The sequence below is a fragment of the Talpa occidentalis genome, unplaced genomic scaffold (assembly GCF_014898055.3).
Source record: "Talpa occidentalis isolate TD23 unplaced genomic scaffold, MPIMG_talOcc4v2.1 talOcc4.5, whole genome shotgun sequence".
In the NCBI taxonomy this organism is placed as follows: domain Eukaryota; kingdom Metazoa; phylum Chordata; class Mammalia; order Eulipotyphla; family Talpidae; genus Talpa; species Talpa occidentalis.
The window spans coordinates 111,750,090-111,771,894 of record NW_023604861.1 but is presented as its reverse complement, the minus strand read 5'-3'; the positions used below and the strand labels follow the sequence as shown (position 1 = coordinate 111,771,894).

The window sequence follows — 21,805 nt, the reverse complement described above, 5'->3', positions numbered from 1 at the left end:
TGTTGATCACAAAATAAGGGATTTGTTTGTGGCCTTCCGGCGGATGCACAGCTCATAGTCCGCTGTTTGCCCGTGGATATGATGCCAAGAGATGATGCTGTGTGATGCCAGGGGTCAAGCCCACAAGGAAAATGTCAATTCTTCTATGTCTGTCTCATCAGAAGATTGAAGTGGCTGACTGGCAGGTCCACGGTTCTAAGCAGCTTGTGAGAAGCGAGAGTCTCCACACGAGTGGGAATCAGCTTCATGGGGTGGCGGGGGAGGGGAGCAGAATTGGCCAGTCCAAGAAACACTTAGGAGGTTGAAATAACCACATGATGATAACAACCAACATCCTTTGGGTACTTTGCATGCCTTGATTTAAGTACTTTATCATATAATGTTTAATCCTAAAACCACCTTAATAAGCAAGATGTTGTTATCTTCATTTTACAGCAGAAAAAATAGAAGCGCAGAGATCAAATTGCCTCAAATCACACGGCTAGTAGGTGAAAGTCACATTCAAATTCAAGTTAACCAGTTCCAGAGTCCAATCCCTTGACCTCTGCACTATGTGGTCTCTTAAGTTTAGAAACTAGCACCCAACTGATGATTAGGGAAGGGACTAGCAGGGAGGGAGCAAAAAAGCTCAGCAGTGAAGCTAGGCTTCTCCAAACTGAGGGATTGGTAGTGCCACTGATCACGAAAAACTCTTCTGGAGGAAGACGGCATGAGTGCATGGTATCTCTGTCCGCGCAGCTGCTTTCAGCATGCTTTTAATTCTCAGCGAAGCAACATGGCACAGAATCACAGGCCATTAGAACTGGGATCAGAGAGAAAAGCCCCGGGGGATGGGGGGCATGCCCTCAGTGTGGGTTCTGATCAAGTAGATTTATAATTTGGTTTCTGAAAGGAGTGACTTCTGGAGAGCCTCTAGCTGCTTCTTAAAAAGTACCAAATAGCATCTTGGCACCCAAAGCATTTCCCAATTTTTAAAATCAACATTTGATTTCACACCATCTCTGGAAAACAGCAAAGGACAAAGCTTATGTTGAATCTTCCATGTCCCTGAAGTGCAGGCAGCCCCGAGTACCAGTGCTGTTTGCGGGGTCCTGGGGGTGACAGCCAGTCGTCATCACCTGGGTCTCCTGACTCCTGGTCTAGGGTCCACACCCAAGGACCTGCTTCCACTCATCACTTTACATGTAAATAAATAGACGACTTGCTTGTGCCGGGGTGTCTCCTGGCTCTGGATGGTCTATTGAACATTGACTGAGCGCCTTCTGTGCCCGGTATTTATGCCATATTCCATGAAACAAAGACACAGTGATGACACCTACCCTTGGGATCTGACCCGTTGCATTAACTATGAACTTTTACAGGTTTCTAAGCTCTCACAGCTCCCTGGAGGGAGGAGTCCCCCCTGGGCCCATGCCTTGCAGATGAGCGGGTTGAGCCTTGACAGGCACAGAACCCAGCTTCATCTGCCCCCTGCTTCTTCCATCTTCCCTGTCATCATATTGGGCAGGGAAAGTCCCCAGTGAGTGTGCTCCCAAGCTGGGCGTGTGTCCTGAGGGAGATAAATTGGTAGGGTTGGGGAAGAGGCCTTTGAGTTTCTTAGTCCATCCCGATGCTCCCTGAGGCCAGTGTCCCTTAGTGTCCACATCCCCCTGGGGCGGGGGGATCATAGGCCTGTCCTCCACCACATGCAGCATTGCTGGTGACCAGCCTTTGAGAATGACCAACCTTTCATTCTGTTGTGTAACCGGCTGCATCCTGCTGCATGTGCATATGCCATTCATACATGTACCCCACGCATGTGGGTCTCGACGTCAGGTGCCCAACCCAGCCCTGGCTGGACTTCTGCTCACTGGCTCCTCCAAGCTCTTGCACCGTGAGCCCTTGCTAGGACCGCCGGCCAGTCTCAGGCCCTGCCCACTCCTCTGGGTGTGGTGACCAAGAAATGATCTTTGTCACCTTCCTTCCTGCTCCCCTTCTTCACTTTTTTTTTAATCTCATCACTGTGTTTGCCCTTCCCTCCTCCCTGTGTCCTCTCTGTATCTCTTGCTCCCTCTTCCTGAGTTTCCTTAGTGGGACCCCACGTGTGTGCACCTGCAGGGTGTGTGTGCTGTGGTCTGATTGTGTGGCATCTGGTTCTGTGGTTCCTCCATCCTCCCTGCCCGTTCTCTGAGGCCGAGACCCCAGTGCACAGCCCATGCATCTTGAGCAGGGCAGGGAGATTCTGGTCCAGTGGGAGGCGGGACCATTCCTTATTTCTGGGTGGCAGGGAACTCACAGTGAAGTGCAGGCCCTCATGGCATGTTCGTGCACATAGACCTGCCTTCCTATCTCGAGTTGAGCCCATGTTCTCACCCACATCTTTGTCTGGCTCACTCTCAGTCCTCCTTGGGGCTTCTGCTCACTGTGCAGCAGCGAGCCAGGGGCAGCTCTTCTGCTGCCCGTTTTCTCCTCCCTAACTCCCAGAGTCGCCACAGTGACTCTCCCAGGCCATCAACTCTTGCTGGTGGCCCCAGCACGTTCTGAGAGAGGCCTGCTTCACTGGCCCTGGAAGCACAGGGGCAGAGTACCTCTGTGGAGAGGTCAAGAAAGCCAGAAAGACAGTGTGATGACCCCTTGCTTCTGTGGAGTGATTGTTTCCCACCCCTCCCGCCTCTCATTGACCTCATGATCCTGTGTCCCTAGGTGGGATGAGGCGTTGCCATCCACATTTTCCAGGTAAAAACTCTGAGCCCATGAAGTCAGAAAAGTTGCCTGAGGCCTTTTGGGTGACTCCAGGCAGATGATGAGGTACCTGGACACTTCTACCCTCAGGCACCCCTCCCCTCCCAGCCCCTTCCCTTACCTCTTTTAAATAATCAGTAAGCAGCAACAGAGTGGGCTTTGCCTTTGGACTCAGGCATTGAATCCTGGCTCTGTCCTTCACTTGCTGACCAGCACACTCCTTAACCTCACTGCCCCATCGTTTCCTCATCTGTGAACTCATGCTATTGACAGTGCCTACCCCAGAGGGAGGTGAGGTTTAATGGAGACAGCGGTGCCAGGCCTGTGGTCAGCACTAAGTGGTCGCCACTCTGCATTGGCAGTTACTGTTTGTCCTAACAGCTGCGGTTGCCACAACCTGCTGGGGTTTGAGGGTATTTACAGAATCTTGTACTCACCACCCTTCTGCCAGAGCGATCCAGGTGAGATCTCCATGCACAAGAACAGAATGCAAAGTACACAGTGACATCACATTACTGGTCAAAATGTGAGGTGCTGCTCAAGTGCGGTGTGCCATGGAGCTGGGCCTGAATGCTTGGACTGGGCTGCAGAGTCCAGCAGGGTGGCAGAGAGTATAGCACAAGCCCGGGAGCAGGAGGGAGGTTCCCTCCACCTCGCTTCTCAGGGTGGCTTTGAGGTCCTGTCCCTACAGTGACACATCTTCTGGGAAAGCACCCCTGTAGGAGCTCAGGGCATGAGGGAGCTCGGTGGTGACCCTTTGTTTTGCTGTCCCTGCAGGTGGGCTCCCAGAGGTTCAGCGTCAACATGCCTCACAAGTTCGGAATCCACAACTACAAGGTGCCCACCTTCTGTGACCATTGTGGGTCCTTGCTCTGGGGCCTCTTGCGACAGGGCTTGCAGTGCAAAGGTAAGGTGCTCAGTGCCCTGCCTCCTACCCCCACGCACCACACCCGTCCCCCCAATGTGTTACATTTAAGTCATGTTAACTGACTACTTTACCTTCTTTTGCATTGACATTTAATTTTGCATGATCATAAAGTGCTTGTGTAGTGAATTTAGGATTTCTGTCCCCTATTAACAGTTGGTATCTCATCTGAGAATTGTTATTTATACTGGCCCCAAGTTTCACTAAAATCCTCTGAGTAAGAATACACTGAAAAACATGGCATTCAAGGCATCATGGACTGGAGATCAAGTATTACGTTAGCCTTCTAGAAATTTGCACTCTACTTAGACATTAAACATAATGAGTTAAATAATAAACAGTAATTCAAGTAATGAGTCAGAACAAGTGTGAGCAATTTACAGGCAAGAAAGGACATGGATGATCAGAATAGGCTTTGGGGGTCATGTGGACTTGACCTACACCCAAGTCTCTGTCTGGTGACATGTGGTGCCTGGCGTGACCCTTAAGAGCTCCCCCTCTGACCCACCTCCCATCTCATCTGCCCAGGCCTCTGCAGTCAGTCACTCTCCTGCCCCTGATAACTTCCATTATGCAATCACACATTTCCTATTCACCATTGTTTACTTTCTGTCTCCAGGCATGGCATGGCTGACTGGACCTTGTTGTGAAATAAACCATTGCCCTTGTTCACCCTCAAGGGCCAAGTCACCCAAACATAAAGAGATTTCTGTGGGGACACACAGGCCTCCCTATCTTCCCAGGTGTGGCTTTGCCATTGTTCTCATAAGATCAAATACTTGCTTTGGAAGAATTCCCAACTGCCTGTCCCACCTCACTGCAATCCTTGTTGAGTCTCAGCTATGCAAAGCGTGGCCACAGAGAAACAAAATTTCTCCCCGGAATGGTGGGATGGATGACAGAAAATGAAATTCAGTGGACCAAGCCCCCCATAGTGAGGAGGACACTGCTGCAGTCCCACCCAGCCCTTGACAGGACCCCCACAGACGTGTGATGAATAATTGGGAGGAGGGAGAATGATGAGTCTTCCTTCAAAAGAGCAAAGCTGCTGTTTGTTCCCACCATAATTCTTACAGGTGAAACCAGGAAAAAATGAGCAAGAAGAGGCAGCCTAGAAAGAGAAGCTGTCAAAAGGCAGAGGAGGGTGGCCATGGTGGTTAACCTAACCCTGCCCTTGGAGGTCAACAACGGTGGCGGAGGCAGGATGGTTGGGAATTTGGATGGTTGTTCAGCCCACATTACGGAGAATGAACCTCAGGCTTCTTTTGGTTCGAGCTGTTACACCCACCTTCTTTTGACTGGTCTGCTGTCTCCGGAGTCATCCCCAGCCTCTGAGAGCCCAGCTGTGGCTGCCTCAGTTATCTCAAGTTCCCCCTTCTCAGTCAGCATTGCCTTGTGTTTGCACATTGTCTAAGTCACCATCGCATATAGCCCATGTGAGCTGACATGTTGTCGGGATTTTTCTTTTCACATAATAAGACAATTGCGCTGCTCTCCCAGGAAAATAGGAGAGTTTTTAAAAATAGAAAATGGAGTCCTCAAAGACCATTTCCAGTTTGCTGACCTGCCCGCCAAGCTGTTTTGTTGGGAAGGACATGTCCAGATTTTCAACGCCAGAGGGCGCCAGTGGCTAAATTATTATATAGCCAAGTTGCACTGGCTAAGAAATTCTCTTCATTCAGTTGCTTAATTCTTGTCCTTTATGTCTCCTCCAGAAGAGACAGAAGAGGATTTTCACTGGTGTAGGTGGGCAGGGGCAGGTAGGGGGAATTGAGTATCAAAAGGCAGCTGTTGTTAAGGGGAGTGGACGGAGAATTCAGAGCAGAGAGTTGTTGCCCAGAGCATGTGACCCGCCTGATAATTTGCAGACTACATTCGTTGAGTGAATGGGATGAGCAGGCTGAGGGGGCGCTTGCTTGGTTATCTTCACTGTCTGAGAAAGTCTCCTCCCATCAGCGCCTCTCCCCAAACACACCTTTGACTCTGACCATCTTCGCAACAAGGCTCAGTTGAGTTCTTCCAGCTTGGGTTGGGGGTCTGTGCTGTGCAGACTAGTGACCCAGCCAAGAGGTGCAGCAGGAGGCTGTCTAGCTGCCTGGTTTCATTCCAGAAACAGGTATTATAAAAGTAGACTTTAACTTTTATACAATTTTAGGTTCCCAGCAAAATTGAGTGGAAAGTATAGAGATTCCCATGTGCTCCCTGGCCCCACACTGGCATGGCCAGTCCCATTGTATCAGCATCTCTAGCAGAGTGGGGCACTTGCTGGAATCAGTCAGTCTACACTGACACATTGTTATTATTCAGTCTACATTTGGGGTCACTCTTGGTGTTAGATTCTCCATAACTTGGATAAATTTATGTCCCGTACCCAGCACTGTAATATCATACATAATAATTTTACTGCCCTAAAAATCCACTCTGCTCTGCCTGTTCATCTTTCCCTTGTGCCCTAACTCTTGGCAACCATTGACCCCTTTACTATCTCCAATAGTTTTACTTTTCCAGAACATGATATTGTTGGAATCATTCAATAAGTCATTTAGAAGCAACCAAGATATCCGTGTAGGTGGGTGAGTGACTGACTAAATAAACTGTGGCCCATTCACACAATGGAACATTATTCAACACTAGAAATAAATTAGCTATTAAATCATGAAAAGATGTGGAGAAACCTTAAATACACATTACTGAGTTGTTTGCGTCCAGCTTTTAAATAAAATTGTTATAAATATCTGTGTTCAGGTTTTGTAAAGATTCACTGTTTTTATTTTAAAATACTGCAAATATTTAAAAAATGCAAATTTACAGAATAGTCGCCAATACAGCACTCTGAGGAAGGTGCCGCTAGGGAGCCTGATTACCCTGAATGTGCCAGTGAATATTACAGTCAACAAGGATATTTGCTGACACTTATAGGTATTGAAATCAACATTGAGCCCCTAGAGGCACCTGATCTTCAGACCCATTCAAGTGCAGGTTTTGGTGTGGACATAAGTTCTTTCAACTCTTTGGTTAAATACCAGGAACATAATACTGGATCATATGGTAGGAGTAGATTTAGTTTTCTAAGAAATAGCCAAACTGCTTTCCATTGATGATGAATGAGAATTCCTGTCATTCACAAGCATTTGGTGTCACCAGTGTTATGGATCTTGGCCATTCTCATAGCTGTGTAGTGGTATATCGTTGCTGTTTTTAATTTGTAATTCCCAATGACGTGTGACTTTGAGAATCTTCTCATATGCTTATATGCTATCTGCATATCCTCTTTAGTGAGGTTTCTGCTCAAGACTTTTGCCCATTTTTAGATCGGACTATTCATAATCTTCTTGTTGAGTTTTAAGAGTTCTTTGCATGTTTTGGACGACCGTCCTTTATCAGGTATGTCCTTTGCTAATAAATATTTTCTCCAGCCTATGGCTTGTACTCTCATTCTAAGAGGAAGAATGTTCTAATTTTAATGAAGTCAAGCTTATCAGTATGTCTTTCATCAATCAGTGTTGCATTTTAAAAGTTACCACCATATGCAAGGCCACCTAGCTTTTGTCCTATGCTTTCTTCTAGAAATTTCATAGTTTTACATTTTATGTTTAGGTCTGTGATCCTCTTTGAGTTAATTTTCATGAAGGGTGGAAAGTCTGTGTCAAGGTTAATATTTTGCAAGTGGACATTCAGATGTTCCAGAATATTTGTTGGAAAGACATGTCTTTGCTCTGTTGTATTGTTTTGCCACCTTGTTAAAAGATCTGCTGTTTATTTGTGGGGGTCTCTTTCTGAGGTCTGTATTTTGTTCCATTGGTCTATTTGTCCACTCTTTTTTTTTTTTTTTTTTAAAGAAGAGAATTTTATTTTATTTTTTTATTTTTTTTTAATTAATAAATTTTATTTTTATATTCCCCATACAATTGCAATCCCCCCATTCTGACCCCAATCCCTCCCCTCCCACCCCCCACCCCCCAAAAAGTGTCTCTGGTTCATAGTTTTTGTTGATTTTAATTTTCACTTTCTTATAGTTATTCATTTTCCTGGTCCCTTATTTAAGTTTTCTAGATCCCTGCTATGAGTGAGACCATCCGGTATTTTTCTTTTTCTTTTTGGCTTATTTCACTGAGCATGATCCCTTCCAGCGTCATCCATGTTGCTGCAAATTGCATGTGTTTATCTTTTTTGAATGCTGAGTAATATTCCATGGTATATATGTACCACATCTTCTTGATCCAGTCATCTATTTTTGGGCATCTGGGCTGTTTCCAAAGCTTAGCTATTGTAAACAGTGCTGCTATAAACATAGGGGTGCAGGTGTTCTTTGGAATTGATGTTTCTGTGTTCTTTGGGTAAATACCTAGGAGTGGAATTGCTGGATCCTGTGGAAGCTCTATGTTTAGTAGGTCCAGAAATCTCCACACAGCTCTCCATAGTGGTTGGACCAGTTTGCACTCCCACCAACAGTGCAGAAGAGTTCCTTTTTCTCCACAACCTCGCCAACATTTGTTGTTGCTAGTTTTTTTAATATGTGCCATTCTCACTGGTGTAAGATGGTATCTCATGGTAGTTTTGATTTGCATTTCCCTGATTGCAAGTGATGTTGAACATTTTTTCATATGCCTGTTGGCCATTCGCATTTCCTCTTCAGAGAAGTTTCTTTTTAGTTCCTCTGTCCATTTTTTGACTGGATTATTTTCTTTGTTGTTGTTGAGTCTCATCAGCTCTTTGCAGATTTTTGTGATCAGTCCTTTATCATTAGTGTTGGGTGCAAAAATTTTCTCCCAGTTGGTGGGGTTTCTCTTTGTTTTTGTTATTGTCTCTTTTGCTGTGCAGAAGCTCTTTAATTTGATGTAGTCCCAGCTGTTGATCTTTGCCTTCACTATCACTGCTTTGGGTGATGTGTCTGTAAAGATGTCTTTGATATGCAAATCACGTAGTGTTTCGCCTATATTTCCTTCTATGTATTTTATGGTTTCAGGTCTTATGTCTAGTTCTTTAATCCATTTTGAGTTGATTTTTGTATATGGTGTGAGGTAGAGGTCAAGCTTCATTCTTTTGCATGTAGCGACCCAGTTTTCCCAGCACCGTTTATTGAACAAACTTTCTTTGCTCCAATGCATAGTCTTTGCTCCTTTGTCAAAGATTAGTTGACCATAAATCTGTGGGTTTATTTCTGGATTTTCTATTCGATTCCATTGGTCTGTATGTCTGTTCTTGTTCCAATACCATGCAGTTTTGATGATTATGGCTTTGTAGTAGAGTTTGAAGTCTGGGAGTGTGATGCCTCCATTCCCTTCTTTTTTTTCAGGAGAGCTTTGGCTATTCGGGGTTTTTTGTGATTCCATATGAATTTCATCAATAATTGTTCTATTTCTTTGAAGAATGCCATTGAAATTTTGATTGGAATAGCATTGAATCTGTATATTGCTTTTGGTAGGATGGCCATTTTAATAATGTTTATTCTTCCAATCCATGAGCAGGGGATGTCTTTCCATTTCTTTGTGTCTTCTTCTATTTCTTTTAACAGTGTTTTATAGTTTTCTTTGTATAGGTCCTTTACCTCTTTTGTTAGATTTATTCCCAAATATTTGATTTTTTTTGTTTCAATAATAAAAGGGATGGTTTTTTTTATTTCTTCTTCTTCAGATTTATTGTTTGTATATAGGAAGGCTACTGACTTTTGCGTGTTGATTTTGTATCCTGCCACTTTACTGAACTGATTGATGAGTTGAATTAGTTTTTCTGTGGAGTTTTTGGGGTTCTCTATGTATATTATCATATCATCTGCAAAGAGTGATAGTTTGACTTCTTCTTTTCCTATTTGGATTCCTTGGATGTCTTTCTCTTGTTTTATTGCTCTGGCTAGGACTTCCAGTATTATATTGAAAAGCAGTGGTGAAAGTGGACATCCTTGTCTTGTTCCAGATCTTAATGGAATTGCTTTCAGCTTTTCACCATTGAGAATGATACTGGCTGTTGGCTTGTCATATACGGCCTTTATGATGTTGAGGTACGTTCCTTGTATCCCAATAATTTCAAGGGCTTTTATCATGAATGGGTGTTGCACTTTGTCGAAAGCTTTCTCAGCATCTATTGATATTATCATATGGTTTTTATATTTCTTTTTGTTGATGTGTTGGATAACGTTGATTGATTTTCGGATGTTAAACCATCCTTGTGTCCCTGGAATGAATCCTACTTGGTCGTGGTGAATTACCTTATGGATACACTGTTGGATTCTGATAGCTAAAATTTTATTGAGGATTTTTGCATCAGTGTTCATTAGGGAGATTGGCCTATAGTTTTCTTTTTTTGTGTTGTCCTTGTTCGGTTTTGGTATTAGTGTAATGTTGGTTTCATAGAACGTGTTAGGTATTATACCTTCCTTCTCAATTTTTTGGAAGAGTTTGTGAAGGATAGGTACCAATTCGTCTCTGAATGTTTGGTAGAATTCATTTGTAAATCCATCAGGTCCTGGGCTTTTGTTTTTGGGGAGGTTTTTGATTACCATTTCAATTTCACTAATTGTAATTGGTCTGTTTAGGTGTTCTATTTCTTCTTTATCTAGCTTTGGGTGATTGTAGAGTTGTAGGAATTTGTCCATCTCCTCTAGATTGTTAAACTTGTTTCCATATAACTGTTCATAGTAGTTATTAATAATTCTTTTGATTTCTGCTGTGTCCGTTGTGATTTCTCCTCTTTCATTTATTATCCTATTTATTTGTGCTTTCTCCCTTTTTGCCCTTGTGAGCCTGGCAAGGGGTTTATCTATTTTATTTATTTTTTCGAAGAACCAGCTCTTGGTTTCATTGATCTTTTGGATTGTTTTTTTAGTTTCGATTTCATTTATTTCTGCTTTGGTTTTTATTATTTCTTTTCTTCTACTGGTTTTGGGGCTTTTTTGTTGTTCTTTTTCTAGATCTTTGAGTTTCGAGATTAGGTTGTTTCTTTGAGTTCTTTCTTGTTTCTTGATGTGAGCATCTATTGCTATATATTTTCCTCTTATTACTGCTTTTGCTGCATCCCATACATTTAGGAAATTGGTGTCCTCCTTGTCATTCAATTCAAAGAATTTTTTAATTTCTTCTTTTATCTCCTCGTTAGTCCAGTGGACTTCCAGTAGTGTGGGTTTCAATCTCCACGAGGTAGGAGAATACCTTGCCTTCTCTTTATGGTGTATTTCTAGTTTGATGCCTTCATGGTCAGAAAAGATGGTTGGTATGATTTCAATCTTGGTGTATCTGTTGATGTTTGTCTTGTGCCCCAGTATATGATCGATCCTAGAGAATGATCCGTGTGCGCTTGAGAAAAATGTATACTCAGATTTTTTTGGGTTTAGTGTTCTATATATGTCTGTTAAGCCTAAGCACTCTAGATCCTTATTTAGAGCTTTAGTGTCTTTACTTATTTTTTGTCTTGTTGATCTATCCATTGTTGATAGTGGTGTGTTGAAGTCTCCCACTACGTATGTGTTTTCTCTGATGTCTGTTTTCAGAGATGCCAATAGTTGTCTGATATATTTTGGTGCTCCTTCGTTTGGTGAATATATGTTAATGAGTGTTATTTCTTCTTGAAGTATTATCCCCTTGATCATAATGTAATGACCACTGGGGTCTCTTTTTATCTTTTTAAGTTTGAAATCTGTTTTATCTGATATGAGTATAGCTGTTCCTGCCTTCTTTTTTGGTCCATTTGCTTGTAGAATTGTTTTCCATCCTTTAACTTTGAGTCTATTTTTATCTTTTGCAGCTAAATGTGTTTCCTGGAGACAGCAAAAGGTTGGGTTTTGTTTCTTAATCCAGCCTGCAACTCTGTGTCTTTTTATTGGAGAGTTTAGTCCATTTACATTTAGAGTTAGTATTGATATGTTAGCATCTGTATTTGCCATTGTGTTTGTCTTTCCTTTGATTTTATTTATTTATTCTTTTAATAACTTTCTTTGGCCTTCTTTTGTTGTTATTCGTCCCTCTGAGGTTCTGGCTTTAGGATTCCTTGTAGTATTTTTTTGAGTGGGGGTTTAGTCGCAATGAAATTCCGGAGTTTCTGTTTGTCTGGGAAGGTCCATATTCTTTCTTCAAAGAGGAAGGAGAGCTTTGCGGGATAGAGTATTCTTGGTTGGCATCTGTTTTCTTGGAGTCTGTTGACTATGTCCCTCCACTCTCTCCTTGCCCGTAGTGTTTCTTCAGAGAAGTCTGATGTCAGTCTGATTGGTTTCCCTTTGAATGTTATCTGTTTCTTCCCTCTTGTTAGTTTCATTATTTTTTCTTTGTCTTGTATTCTTGGGAGCTTTACTATTATGTGTCTTGCTGTATTTTTCCTTTCGTCATGGAAGTTTGGTGTTCTTCTTGCTTCTTGTATATCAATTTTCATATCCTTCTTAGCGTTTGGGAAGTTCTCTTCAATTATATCCATGAATATTTTCTCTGTTCCTACATCTCTCTCCTCTCCTTCTGGGATTCCTATAACTCTTATATTTCCTTTCCTCATGGAGTCCGATAGTTCCCGAAGTCTTTCTTCGGTCTTTTTCCTTCGTACTTCTCCTTCCTTTTCTGTTTTAGTTCTTTTTATTTCTGTGTCTTCAAGAGTACTTATTCGTTCTTCCATTTCATCTATTCTGCTTTCACTGCTTTTCCCAGAGTTCTTTAGCGTCTCCATTAATTCTTTGATCTCCTGCATTTCTTTTACTTCCCTCTTTAGGGACTCAATTTCATTCTTCTGGTCATTAATTATTTTCCCCTTATCATTGTTTTCCTTTATGACTTCTGTCAGTTTTTTAATCACAGCAATTTTAAATTCTCTATCTGGAAGGCTCAGAAGTTCTTCCAAGTTACTGTCGTTGCAATCTGGTAGATGGTTTTCTTTTTGTGGTGTGCTATTTTGCTGAGGAGTTGCTGGGTTGCATGTTGTTTTTCTACTCCCTACTGCCTGTTTTCTAATTTGCCGTATTCCTTGTGACACTGTGTTGCTGGTACTGGCCGGCATTTGGGCGACCTTCCCAGCTCACCACTGGCTCCTCTGGGGAACTTCTGCTGGGTTCACAAGTCTCCAGCAAAGACAGGTCCCTGCTCTGTCTCCTCGGTGAGCCTTCTGCTGGGTTCACACAGTCTCCAGCAAGAAGGGTCCCTGCTGCAAAATGCCAGAGCCAGGGACGCGCTCCCCTGCACTCCGGGTCTGCCCCAGCGGTGGGTGCTCTATTTGTCCACTCTTTAATGAATATCACACTGTCTTAATCACTGTAGTTTTATAGTCAGTCTCCAAATTAGGTAGTGTTCATCCTCTGACTTTGTTCTTCAGTATTATGTTTGCTATTCTGGGTCTTTTGCTTCTCCAGGTAAACCTTAGATTCAGTTTGTCAATAGCCACAAAATAATTTACTGAGATTTTGATGGCAATTGTGGGAAATCTATTGCATTAGGCAGTCCTTCCAATTCTTCCAGGATAATATTGAAGAGAAGTTGTGAGAGGGTATATCCTTGCCTTGTTCTTGATTTTAGCAAGAAAGTTTCTAGATTCTCATCATTGAATATGATGTTAGTTGTACATCTAACTTGTTCTTTATCAAATTGAGGAAATTTCCCCTTTTTCTTGTTTGCTGAGGTGTTTTTAGTATGAGTGAGTGTTGGACTTTGTCAAATGCTTTTTCTGCATTTATTGATAGGATTAGGTGATTTGTTTTTGGTAGCTGTTGATGTAATATTTTGCTTTAACTGATTTTCAAATGTTGAACAGCTCTGTATGTATATCTGAGATAAATCTCACTTGGCATGGTGTAGAGTTCTTTTTATATACGGTTGAGTTCAATTGGCAAATATTATGTGGAGGATTTTTACATCTCTATTCATGAGAAATATTTGTCTGCATTTGTCTTTCTTATAATATCTTTGATTTTGGTGCTAGGATAATGTTGGTCTCATAGAAATTTAGAAAATACTCCTATGCGTCCATCTTCTAGAAAGTATTATAGACAATTGGCATAATTTCATCCTTCAGAGTTTGGTAGAATTCATCAGTGAACTCTTCTGGGCGTGGTACTTTTATCTGGGAAGATTCTTAATGATTGATTCTATTTCTTTACCACATTAGGCATATCACAGTGTCTACTTCTTGTGTAAGTTTTGGTAGGTTGTATCTTTTAAGGATGCTTTTGCTGCAGCCTGCTAATTCTGATGTTATCTTTTCATTTTCAATCTATTTAACATTTTCATTTTCTTTTGAAATTTTTATTTAATTTGTGTCATTTAGCATGTGTTATCTAAATGCCAAATATTTGGGGATTTTCCAACTATCTTTTTGTTACTGATTTCTATTTTAATGCCTCTGTATTATAAGAATAGACATCGTATGATTGGAACCTTTTAAACTTAAGGTGTGTCTTATGACTCAGAATGTGGTCTATCTTGGTAAATGTTCCATGTGAACTTGTGGAGAATATCTATTCTGCTGTTGTTGGATAAAGTAGTTAATGAATTGCAATTCCAGTTAGTTGATTGATGGTATTGCTGACTTCAAATGAGTCCTTACTGATTGTCTGCCTCTGGATCTGTTCATTTCTAACAGAGGGATGTTGATGTTTCCAACAATAATAATGGAATCATCTGGTCCTACTTGTGAGTCTATGTTTTTGCCTCCTACATTTTGCTGTTCTGTTGTTAGGATCATAAACATTAAGAATTGTTATGTCTTCTTAGAGAATTGACCTCTTTGTAATTCTGGAATACCCTTTGTTATCCCTGATAGTTATTTTTGCGTTGACACTGATCCTGTCTGAAATTATATTGGTACTCTTGCTTTCTTTCCATTAGTGTTAGCGTGGTATATATTTCTCCATTCCTTCCTTCAACCTTAATCTGTGTGTCTTTTACATTTCTTGTAGACAATATACAGTTGGGTCTTGTTTTTTGATCACTCTGACAATCTCTTTTTTTAATTGATTTTTAAAGTGACTATAGTATAGTTAGAACTACCTTTCCATATAGTATAAAATTCCATAACTACATTTTTTTGCTACTACTTTCCATTTGTTGCTCTTGTTCTTTGTTCCTATTTTGTTTTCCAACCCTTTTCTGCCTTTTGTGGTTTTAATTAAACATTTTACATGATTCTATTTTCTCTCTTTTCTTAGCATACTAGGTATTGTTTGTTTCTTTAATGATTTACATCATAGTTTGCAATATACATTTACATAATTCAAGTACACTTTCAGATAATACTCTAATGCTTCATGGATAGTAAAAGTACCTTATAATAACAAAATAATCCTAATTTCTCCATCCCTTATATCATTGCTATCATCCATTTCACTTGCATATGTAGATGTAAATGTATATAATCAAATATATTGTTGATATTATCATTTTGAGAAACCTGTTATCTGTAAAATCAATTAATAAGAAGAAAATAAAGTTTTAATTTTATCACCTATTCTTTCTCCAATGTTCTTCCTTCCTTTATGTAGCTCTGAGTTTCTAACTGATAACATCTTCCTCCTCTCTGAAGAATTTCTTTTAACAGCAAACTCTACTGTCAACAAGCTTCCTCAATTTTTATTCACCTAAGAAAGTCTTTATTTCTCTTTTACTTTGGAAGGTGATATCACAGGGCACAGAATTCTATGTTGGTGGTTTTTTCCTAGCCCTAGTTTAACTATTTCACTGTACCTCTTCTTGCTTGCAGGTGTTGAGAATTCAGATGTAACTCTTATCTTTGCTTCTCTATAGGTAATGTGTTATTTTCTTTCAAGATTTTTTTTTTTTAATATTCAATTTTTGCAGTTTGTGTGCGATAGGCTTAGGTGCAGTTTTTTGGGCCTGAGGATATCTTGACATGCTACCTGGTGGGTCTTTCTCTCTCAGTCCTCCTGACTGGTGTACTCTGAGCCCTGGACCTGTGGTTTGGCATCTGACATTGATTTGATGACATTCTCAAATCAATTTTTATTTCAGATATTTCTTGTGCTCTTTGCTCTTGTTTCTTCTCCTACTAGTTTTCCATGAGGCATTTGTTACAGCCTTTGAGTTGTCTCACAGTTCTTGGATATTCTGTTTCTTATCTTCAGTCTTTTATCTCTTTGCTTTTTTAGTTTGGAAGTTTCTATTGGCATATCCTCAAGCATAGACATTCTTTCCTCAGTCGTGTCCGTGCTACTAATGGGCCTGTCAATGACCTTCTTCGTTTCTATTAAAATTTTTTTGATCTTGAGCATTTCCTTTTGATTCTTTCTTAGAATTTCCATCTCTGCTTACATTGTCTGTCTGTACTTATGCACAGTCTACTTTGTCCATTAGAGCACTTAGCATATTAATCACACTTGTTTAAAACCCCTGGTCTGATCATTCCAACTTCTCTGCCATGTCTATGTCTGATGCCTGCCATGTCTATGTCTGATGCCTGCCCTATCTCTTCAAACTTTCTGCCTTTTGGTATGCTTTGTACTTTTTTCTTCATAAGCTGAACATGATGTATCTGGTGAAAGGAACTACAGTAAATAAACCTTTATATGTGGGGGTGGGACGTGGGGGGAGGGGAAGCATTCTATAGTCCTGTGAGTCAGAGGTTTCTGCCTCTGAACTATGAACTTGCACGTGTTTCTCAGGGTTTTCTCCTCCCCCATAGGCGGGACAGGATGGCTGGAGGGAACTGGTGTCAAGTATTTCCCTTCTGCTACGTGGAAGGCTAGAGCAGGCTGGAGTTGGACATTTTCTGCTCTCAGGTTCATTAGGATCTGATAAAATACCCTAGTTTAAATTCTGGTAAGAGAGCTTCTCTAGACTTCCTGGCATATCTCAAAATGGATCCTTTGAGCTCCCCCCTGAGAAGGCCTCTATTGTCACTGCGAGATCCTGGTCAAGATTCTGGAGGTGAAATTTATAAAAAGTGTGGTTTAGGCCTCCCTGGTGGTGCAGGGGTTGAAGTCAGCACTATCAAGCTATCACCAGCCTCTGCAGCATGAGTTTGATCCCCCACCAGGGAGCTACTCACATGGTGCAGACCTCTCCTGTCTCGCCCGCTGCTCCCCACAGCAGTGTATTTCAGTAGATTCACCTGTTCTGCTCCCCACCCTGTCTCTGGTGAATCCTCTCACCCCTGCACCTCTGACCTATACCCCAGTTCTTGTATGCATAAATAAATCTTAAAAAAAGAAAAGTGCGTGTTGCCCCTTGTGACCAGGCCCCTCCTAGAGTTTTTGACTCTCGGACTTAAGTACTCTGAGGTGCCAGCCTCTCTCTGCTTCATTTAAGCTTTGCCACCTGTATACCATCCCACGGAGGCTGTTGCTCAGGAGTTTCTGCTCTGGCAGTTGGTATTCTCTTCCTTTCTGTCTCTCCAACTTGAAGGGCAGCCATTTGCCTTGTGATCTGACTCCTCTGATCAATCTAAGAATTGTTGATTTTCCAGTACATTCAGCTTTTTAATTGTTAGGCTTCAGTGATGACTTCTAAACTCCTGACTGTGGAAACCCAAATAGCCTATGTTTTCATCTTTGATGTCTTTCACCAAGGACAACTAAGTGATGTGGGCAAGGCAAAGCCATTGGAGCCTAGCCTTTGTTCCTTTGCAGTTGGACTTTGGATCTGAAAGGGGACTTGGAGGTGACCTCATTGATCAATCTGTTCGTTTTTGGATGTGTTTTGACAGGCTGCACAGTGGGCATTTCTCTGTCGGTCATGCTCCTACATTTTAGCAGAACAGCAGAATGGACTGTCTATAGGGGAGCCATTGGTTTCAAAATCCAAGTAAACTGTGTTCAGATAAACTGAACAAGTTCTCTAGTCAGTGTTCCACTTCCTGAAAAGGAAACTTGAATCTGATATTTATTATTTATCCATACTTACATATACTGATAGAAAGAATGACTGGAAGGAAAGAACTAGAAACAGTGGTTATCTCTCTGTGGTAGTTTGATGGGTGATTTTAATTCTGTGCAATGGAATAACAGGTGTCTTTTTTCCCTCCTTTTGTTCTTCTGAATTTTCCAAGTGCTATCAAATGAATATGTATTACTTTTATAATCAGAAAAAAAAATTAGGTAACATTGGAAGTTTCTTCTCTGTGTCTCCCTACAGTCTGCAAGATGAACGTTCACCGGCGCTGTGAGACCAATGTGGCCCCCAACTGTGGGGTGGACGCCCGAGGAATTGCCAAAGTGCTAGCTGACCTCGGTGTCACGCCCGACAAGATCACCAACAGTGGCCAGAGGAGGAAAAAGGTAACTGGCTGTCTGTGGGGGGCAGGGGGGAATGTTGTTGCGGGGCCTTTTTGTTGGCCAGCTCTACACTGGTTTCCTGAGAGTGCCCTGGAGTGAGGCTGTAAGTTTGCCAGGTTGAGATACTGTCCTCAAAACAAACTGTGCTGAAAGAAGAGGAAACAAAAAAGAGAGCAGGCAGGTAGCATTTAAGTCTCCTCCTTGCAGAAATAGAGAGCAAGTCTCAAGTGTTTTGTTTCTCAGAGGAACATAAACTTGGAGATGTGGACTGTGGAATTCTCTCTAGAAAAAGCCTGCCAAGGCTAGACAAGGAAATAGACTTATCTGCCTCCAGAACTGGCATGAAAGCAACATCATGTTTGAACTTCACCCCTGGTATCACAGAAATGAGAATAAATGGATGGAGAGCTGGGACCACATTCTTTTCTAGAGAGCAAGCCAAGAAGACTTGCGATAGTGCTGGCACTCAACTGCCCGAGGAATATTGTTGATTCCCCACGACATAAAACATCTGGGTCTTCCCTTGGAGACCAAAGCCATTTCTCTATCTGGGTGACATTCTGAATGTCAGTAGGAAGAGTCCATTTGCTGAAATCTTATTTTGGTGAGCCAGGGCCCATAGATGTAAGTGGAACTAATGACATCCATAGCACTTCATTTGAAGGCTCTTCTTATTCTTGACTCCTAGCCTAGACAATATGAGAGGTCTTTGAAACAGTAAGTTATAAGAAATCAGAACCATGTTAACTAGACGAGAAATGCTGATGGGGGCAGGGGCAGTGGTCTGTTGTCCTTTATCATTCTTCATCTCTTGGTCTTCTCTAGAAGGCAGGCTTCCCTCAAGAGCCTCTGGATTCTTGATTCTGAAATGTTCTCCCGGATTTTTGCTCTGAAACACCTTGTAGCTCTGTGTTTTCCTTCCCTTCCCTCTAAAAGCTTCCAACACCCCCTCCCTGGTGTCTCTCAAAAGAGCCTTTCCCTTTGAATGGGAAGGTTTAGCTTGTTTCCATCTTTTAAACTTCTTCTCTGTCTCCCCAATAAACAAAGGTGTTTTGCAAGAATTGGAGGAAAAAATCTCTTTGCCTTGGTTAACTGAGAGTTTGTGAGGGTGGCTCTTCTCAGCTTTGTCGGCCCTGCTAGTGGAAACCGGACTTTACTTGTTGACCTAAGGCATTGGAATTGCAAGCAGAATGTCAGCACCCAAGAATGCTAGGGCCCCACTGAAGAGGTGGGTTAAGCAAACAGCCCATGATGACAGTGTTGGACAGACACATTTATGAGCTCCAGAATGGGCCTTTTCCAGGATACATTTTTATTTCCTTGCTTGAAGTAAACCGAGATAGAATCATTATCCATCATCAACGAACCATTTCTAAGAAAACTCAGTATCTGTCCTCTTCCTCTTATTTACATGGGCTATAACACATATAACCAAGCATCATCTGTTTATCTTTCATTTGGGAAAACTGGGTGGTAAGAAGCTAACATGGAAAAATTCAAGAGGAGGTGACGTAAAAGACCAAGAAACTTTGGTCCTGATATTTATAGTGCTGCAATGCTTCTGAAGCAAAAGTTATTAAAAACAAAAACAAAAACAAGTGAACCAAGTAGTAGCTCAAGTTAGGAGAGAAGGTGGGAGAGAAATGCCCTTGTTCAGAAGCTGAAAGTCTTCTTTGCAGGAGCATCAGGCTTGCTGGAACTGTGGTTCCCTTTATATTGCCCCATGCAAATATTTAACATCTAGAAAAGACACGTGCATACAGCCGGTAGGTCAGGAGTAAAAAGGAAAAGAATTGCTTGTGACCTTCGTCCATGCCACTGACCTCAGTGGAAACCTAAAGTGGGCATGACAGCATCTCTGCCAGGAAATAGACTTCACTGGGGTATTCCATTAAAATGTTGAGACGTCTGAAATTCACTGAACATCTATTATGTGTATTTCTTTGTGTAACTGACTAGGGGCAATAAAAACACAAAAATTTTACCTTCAAAGAATATAGAGTCCATCTAAGTTGAAAGCTCCTCAGTACACACTTACAGATATTATTAACTAAGCCAAACAAATACGAAACAGGTGTTAAAGAAAAGTGTCAGCTGACTTTAGATAAAGGAACTTGCATTGCTTAGATAGGCAAAGGAGGTTTATGGAAGGAGTAAGCTTGAATTTTGCTTAGAAAGGTCAGCTATACTTGGGTGGAATAAAAATTGAACAAACTGAAGTCTTGTTTGTTTCCCTTTCACTGGCAAAGGAACCTTGAGTCTGTGCTTTCAGAATATCAATTCAGCAAGTGCTGAATGTACGGGGGTACCCACCCCCTTGGTCTTGTATCCCGATACCTCTGACCTCAGGGAAACTCAGCCCCTTGTTTCTGATGTCATTTCCCTTCCTTCTCCTCTCTCTAGCTCATTGCTGGTGCCGAGTCTCCACAGCCTGCTTCTGGAAGCTCACCGTCTGAGGAAGACCGATCCAAGTCGGCACCCACCTCTCCATGTGACCAGGGTGAGACCCTCAGATTTGCTCCCTTACCTATGAGTTCTGTCAGTAGAAGGAGCAAAGAACTTGAGGCAGTTCAGGAGTGGCCTAGCTTGCTGAAACAACATGGTCCCGTGAGGTGTTTAGTCACCATTTCCTTCCCCTATTGGCTCATTCACTGCTCTTTCTCTCTGCAAGGCTTTCTTGAGGGCTGAGCACTAGATGGCTGTGCCTTCCCCGGATCCCTTCCAGGCCAGGGTGAGGGAGGAAGAGCATGTGATGTGGTGGTTCCTTCCTTTCCCTTGCCTCTTGCCCTGATTCCCAGTGTGGAAGAGGGAGAAGGGCGTAGCCCATGTCTGCTCCTGATCAGTGCCACGAGGTTGAGTTTGACCTCCTTCCTTATTGACCCTAGTCACCAAACCCCGTATCTGAGATCAGAGCAGGAACTAGGGGTTGGGTAAACTGTCGGGGAGAGGTTCCCATCCGAGCCTGTGGGTGGATGGGGAAAGGAAGACAAAGCTGGAGCAGAGACCTGAGAAGAGGGGAAGAAGCCAGCTCTAGATCTGACCTCCCTCTAAAGTCCCATTCAGGATGTCCTTTTCCTCCCTGTGAGATCAGTAGTCAGCAGTCCTGAGTTCTGCCAATATCCAAGAATGCAGAAGATGAGGCGAGGTTTACACATTGAAAACCTTCCACTTTTGGGCCTCCCTGGTGATGCAGCGGGTTGAGCGCCTCACTGTGAGCTGTCTGCAGCCTCTATGGTGCGGATTCGATTCCCGGCCAGCCAGGAAGATACCCACATGGTGCAGCAGACCTCTCCCATCTCACCCACTGCTCCCCTCAGCAGTGTATTTTGTCATTCTGCCTGTTCTGTTCCCCGCTGTCTCTGGTGAATCCTCTCACCCTCCCACACATCTGGCCTGTACCAGGTTCTTGTATCAATAAATAAATCTTTAGAAAAAATAAAAATAAAATCTTCCACTTTTGTGACCAGGAACAGACATTATTGGGAAGGGATGTCTGTGTCTACAGAGTGCAATAATCACATTGTATAACTAGTGCTGTTGTATTTATTATCCTCATTTGATGCCCATAACAACTCTGTGAGGGTGTTCCATGACCGTACCAGTGTTACAGGGTGGGGAGTGGAAGGTTGGAGAACTGGAAAGATTTGTCCAAAGATCAGGAACTAAGTAAGTGGTGTAGGAGCCCACTCAAAATCCATGCCATGAAACCCTCCATAGAGGTCACCACCGTGACTCAGTTCTTACTCAGCAAAATGAAAGAGCTACAGAGGCAGGGTGCCAATCCCAAGGTCACAAAATAATTGGGCTGAGTCCCCCTTCATGTAGCTTGATTAATTTTGTCTCTTTGTTCTGTGCTTCATTCCAAAGGAGATTACTGGTGACTGTTTACTGATTACAGATTAAGTAATCTGAGAGTACTCCAGGACCTCCAAACATAGGCGCTATCCTGGATGGGTGTGGGGATTTTG

The 21,805-nt window shown here is 42.3% G+C and overlaps 1 protein-coding gene across 2 annotated transcripts in view; it reads left to right on the top strand.

Annotated features, from left to right (window-relative positions):
• Positions 1 to 21,805, top strand: part of PRKCE (protein kinase C epsilon) — a 457,999-nt gene that overhangs the window by 302,912 nt on the left and 133,282 nt on the right. For both annotated transcript variants that reach the window (XM_054687735.1, XM_037528123.2), the window contains 3 exons: positions 3,499 to 3,628; positions 17,698 to 17,840; positions 20,241 to 20,337. In XM_054687735.1, coding sequence (XP_054543710.1) covers positions 3,499 to 3,628; positions 17,698 to 17,840; positions 20,241 to 20,337 — 370 coding nt within the window. The remainder of the gene's footprint in view (positions 1 to 3,498; positions 3,629 to 17,697; positions 17,841 to 20,240; positions 20,338 to 21,805) is intronic.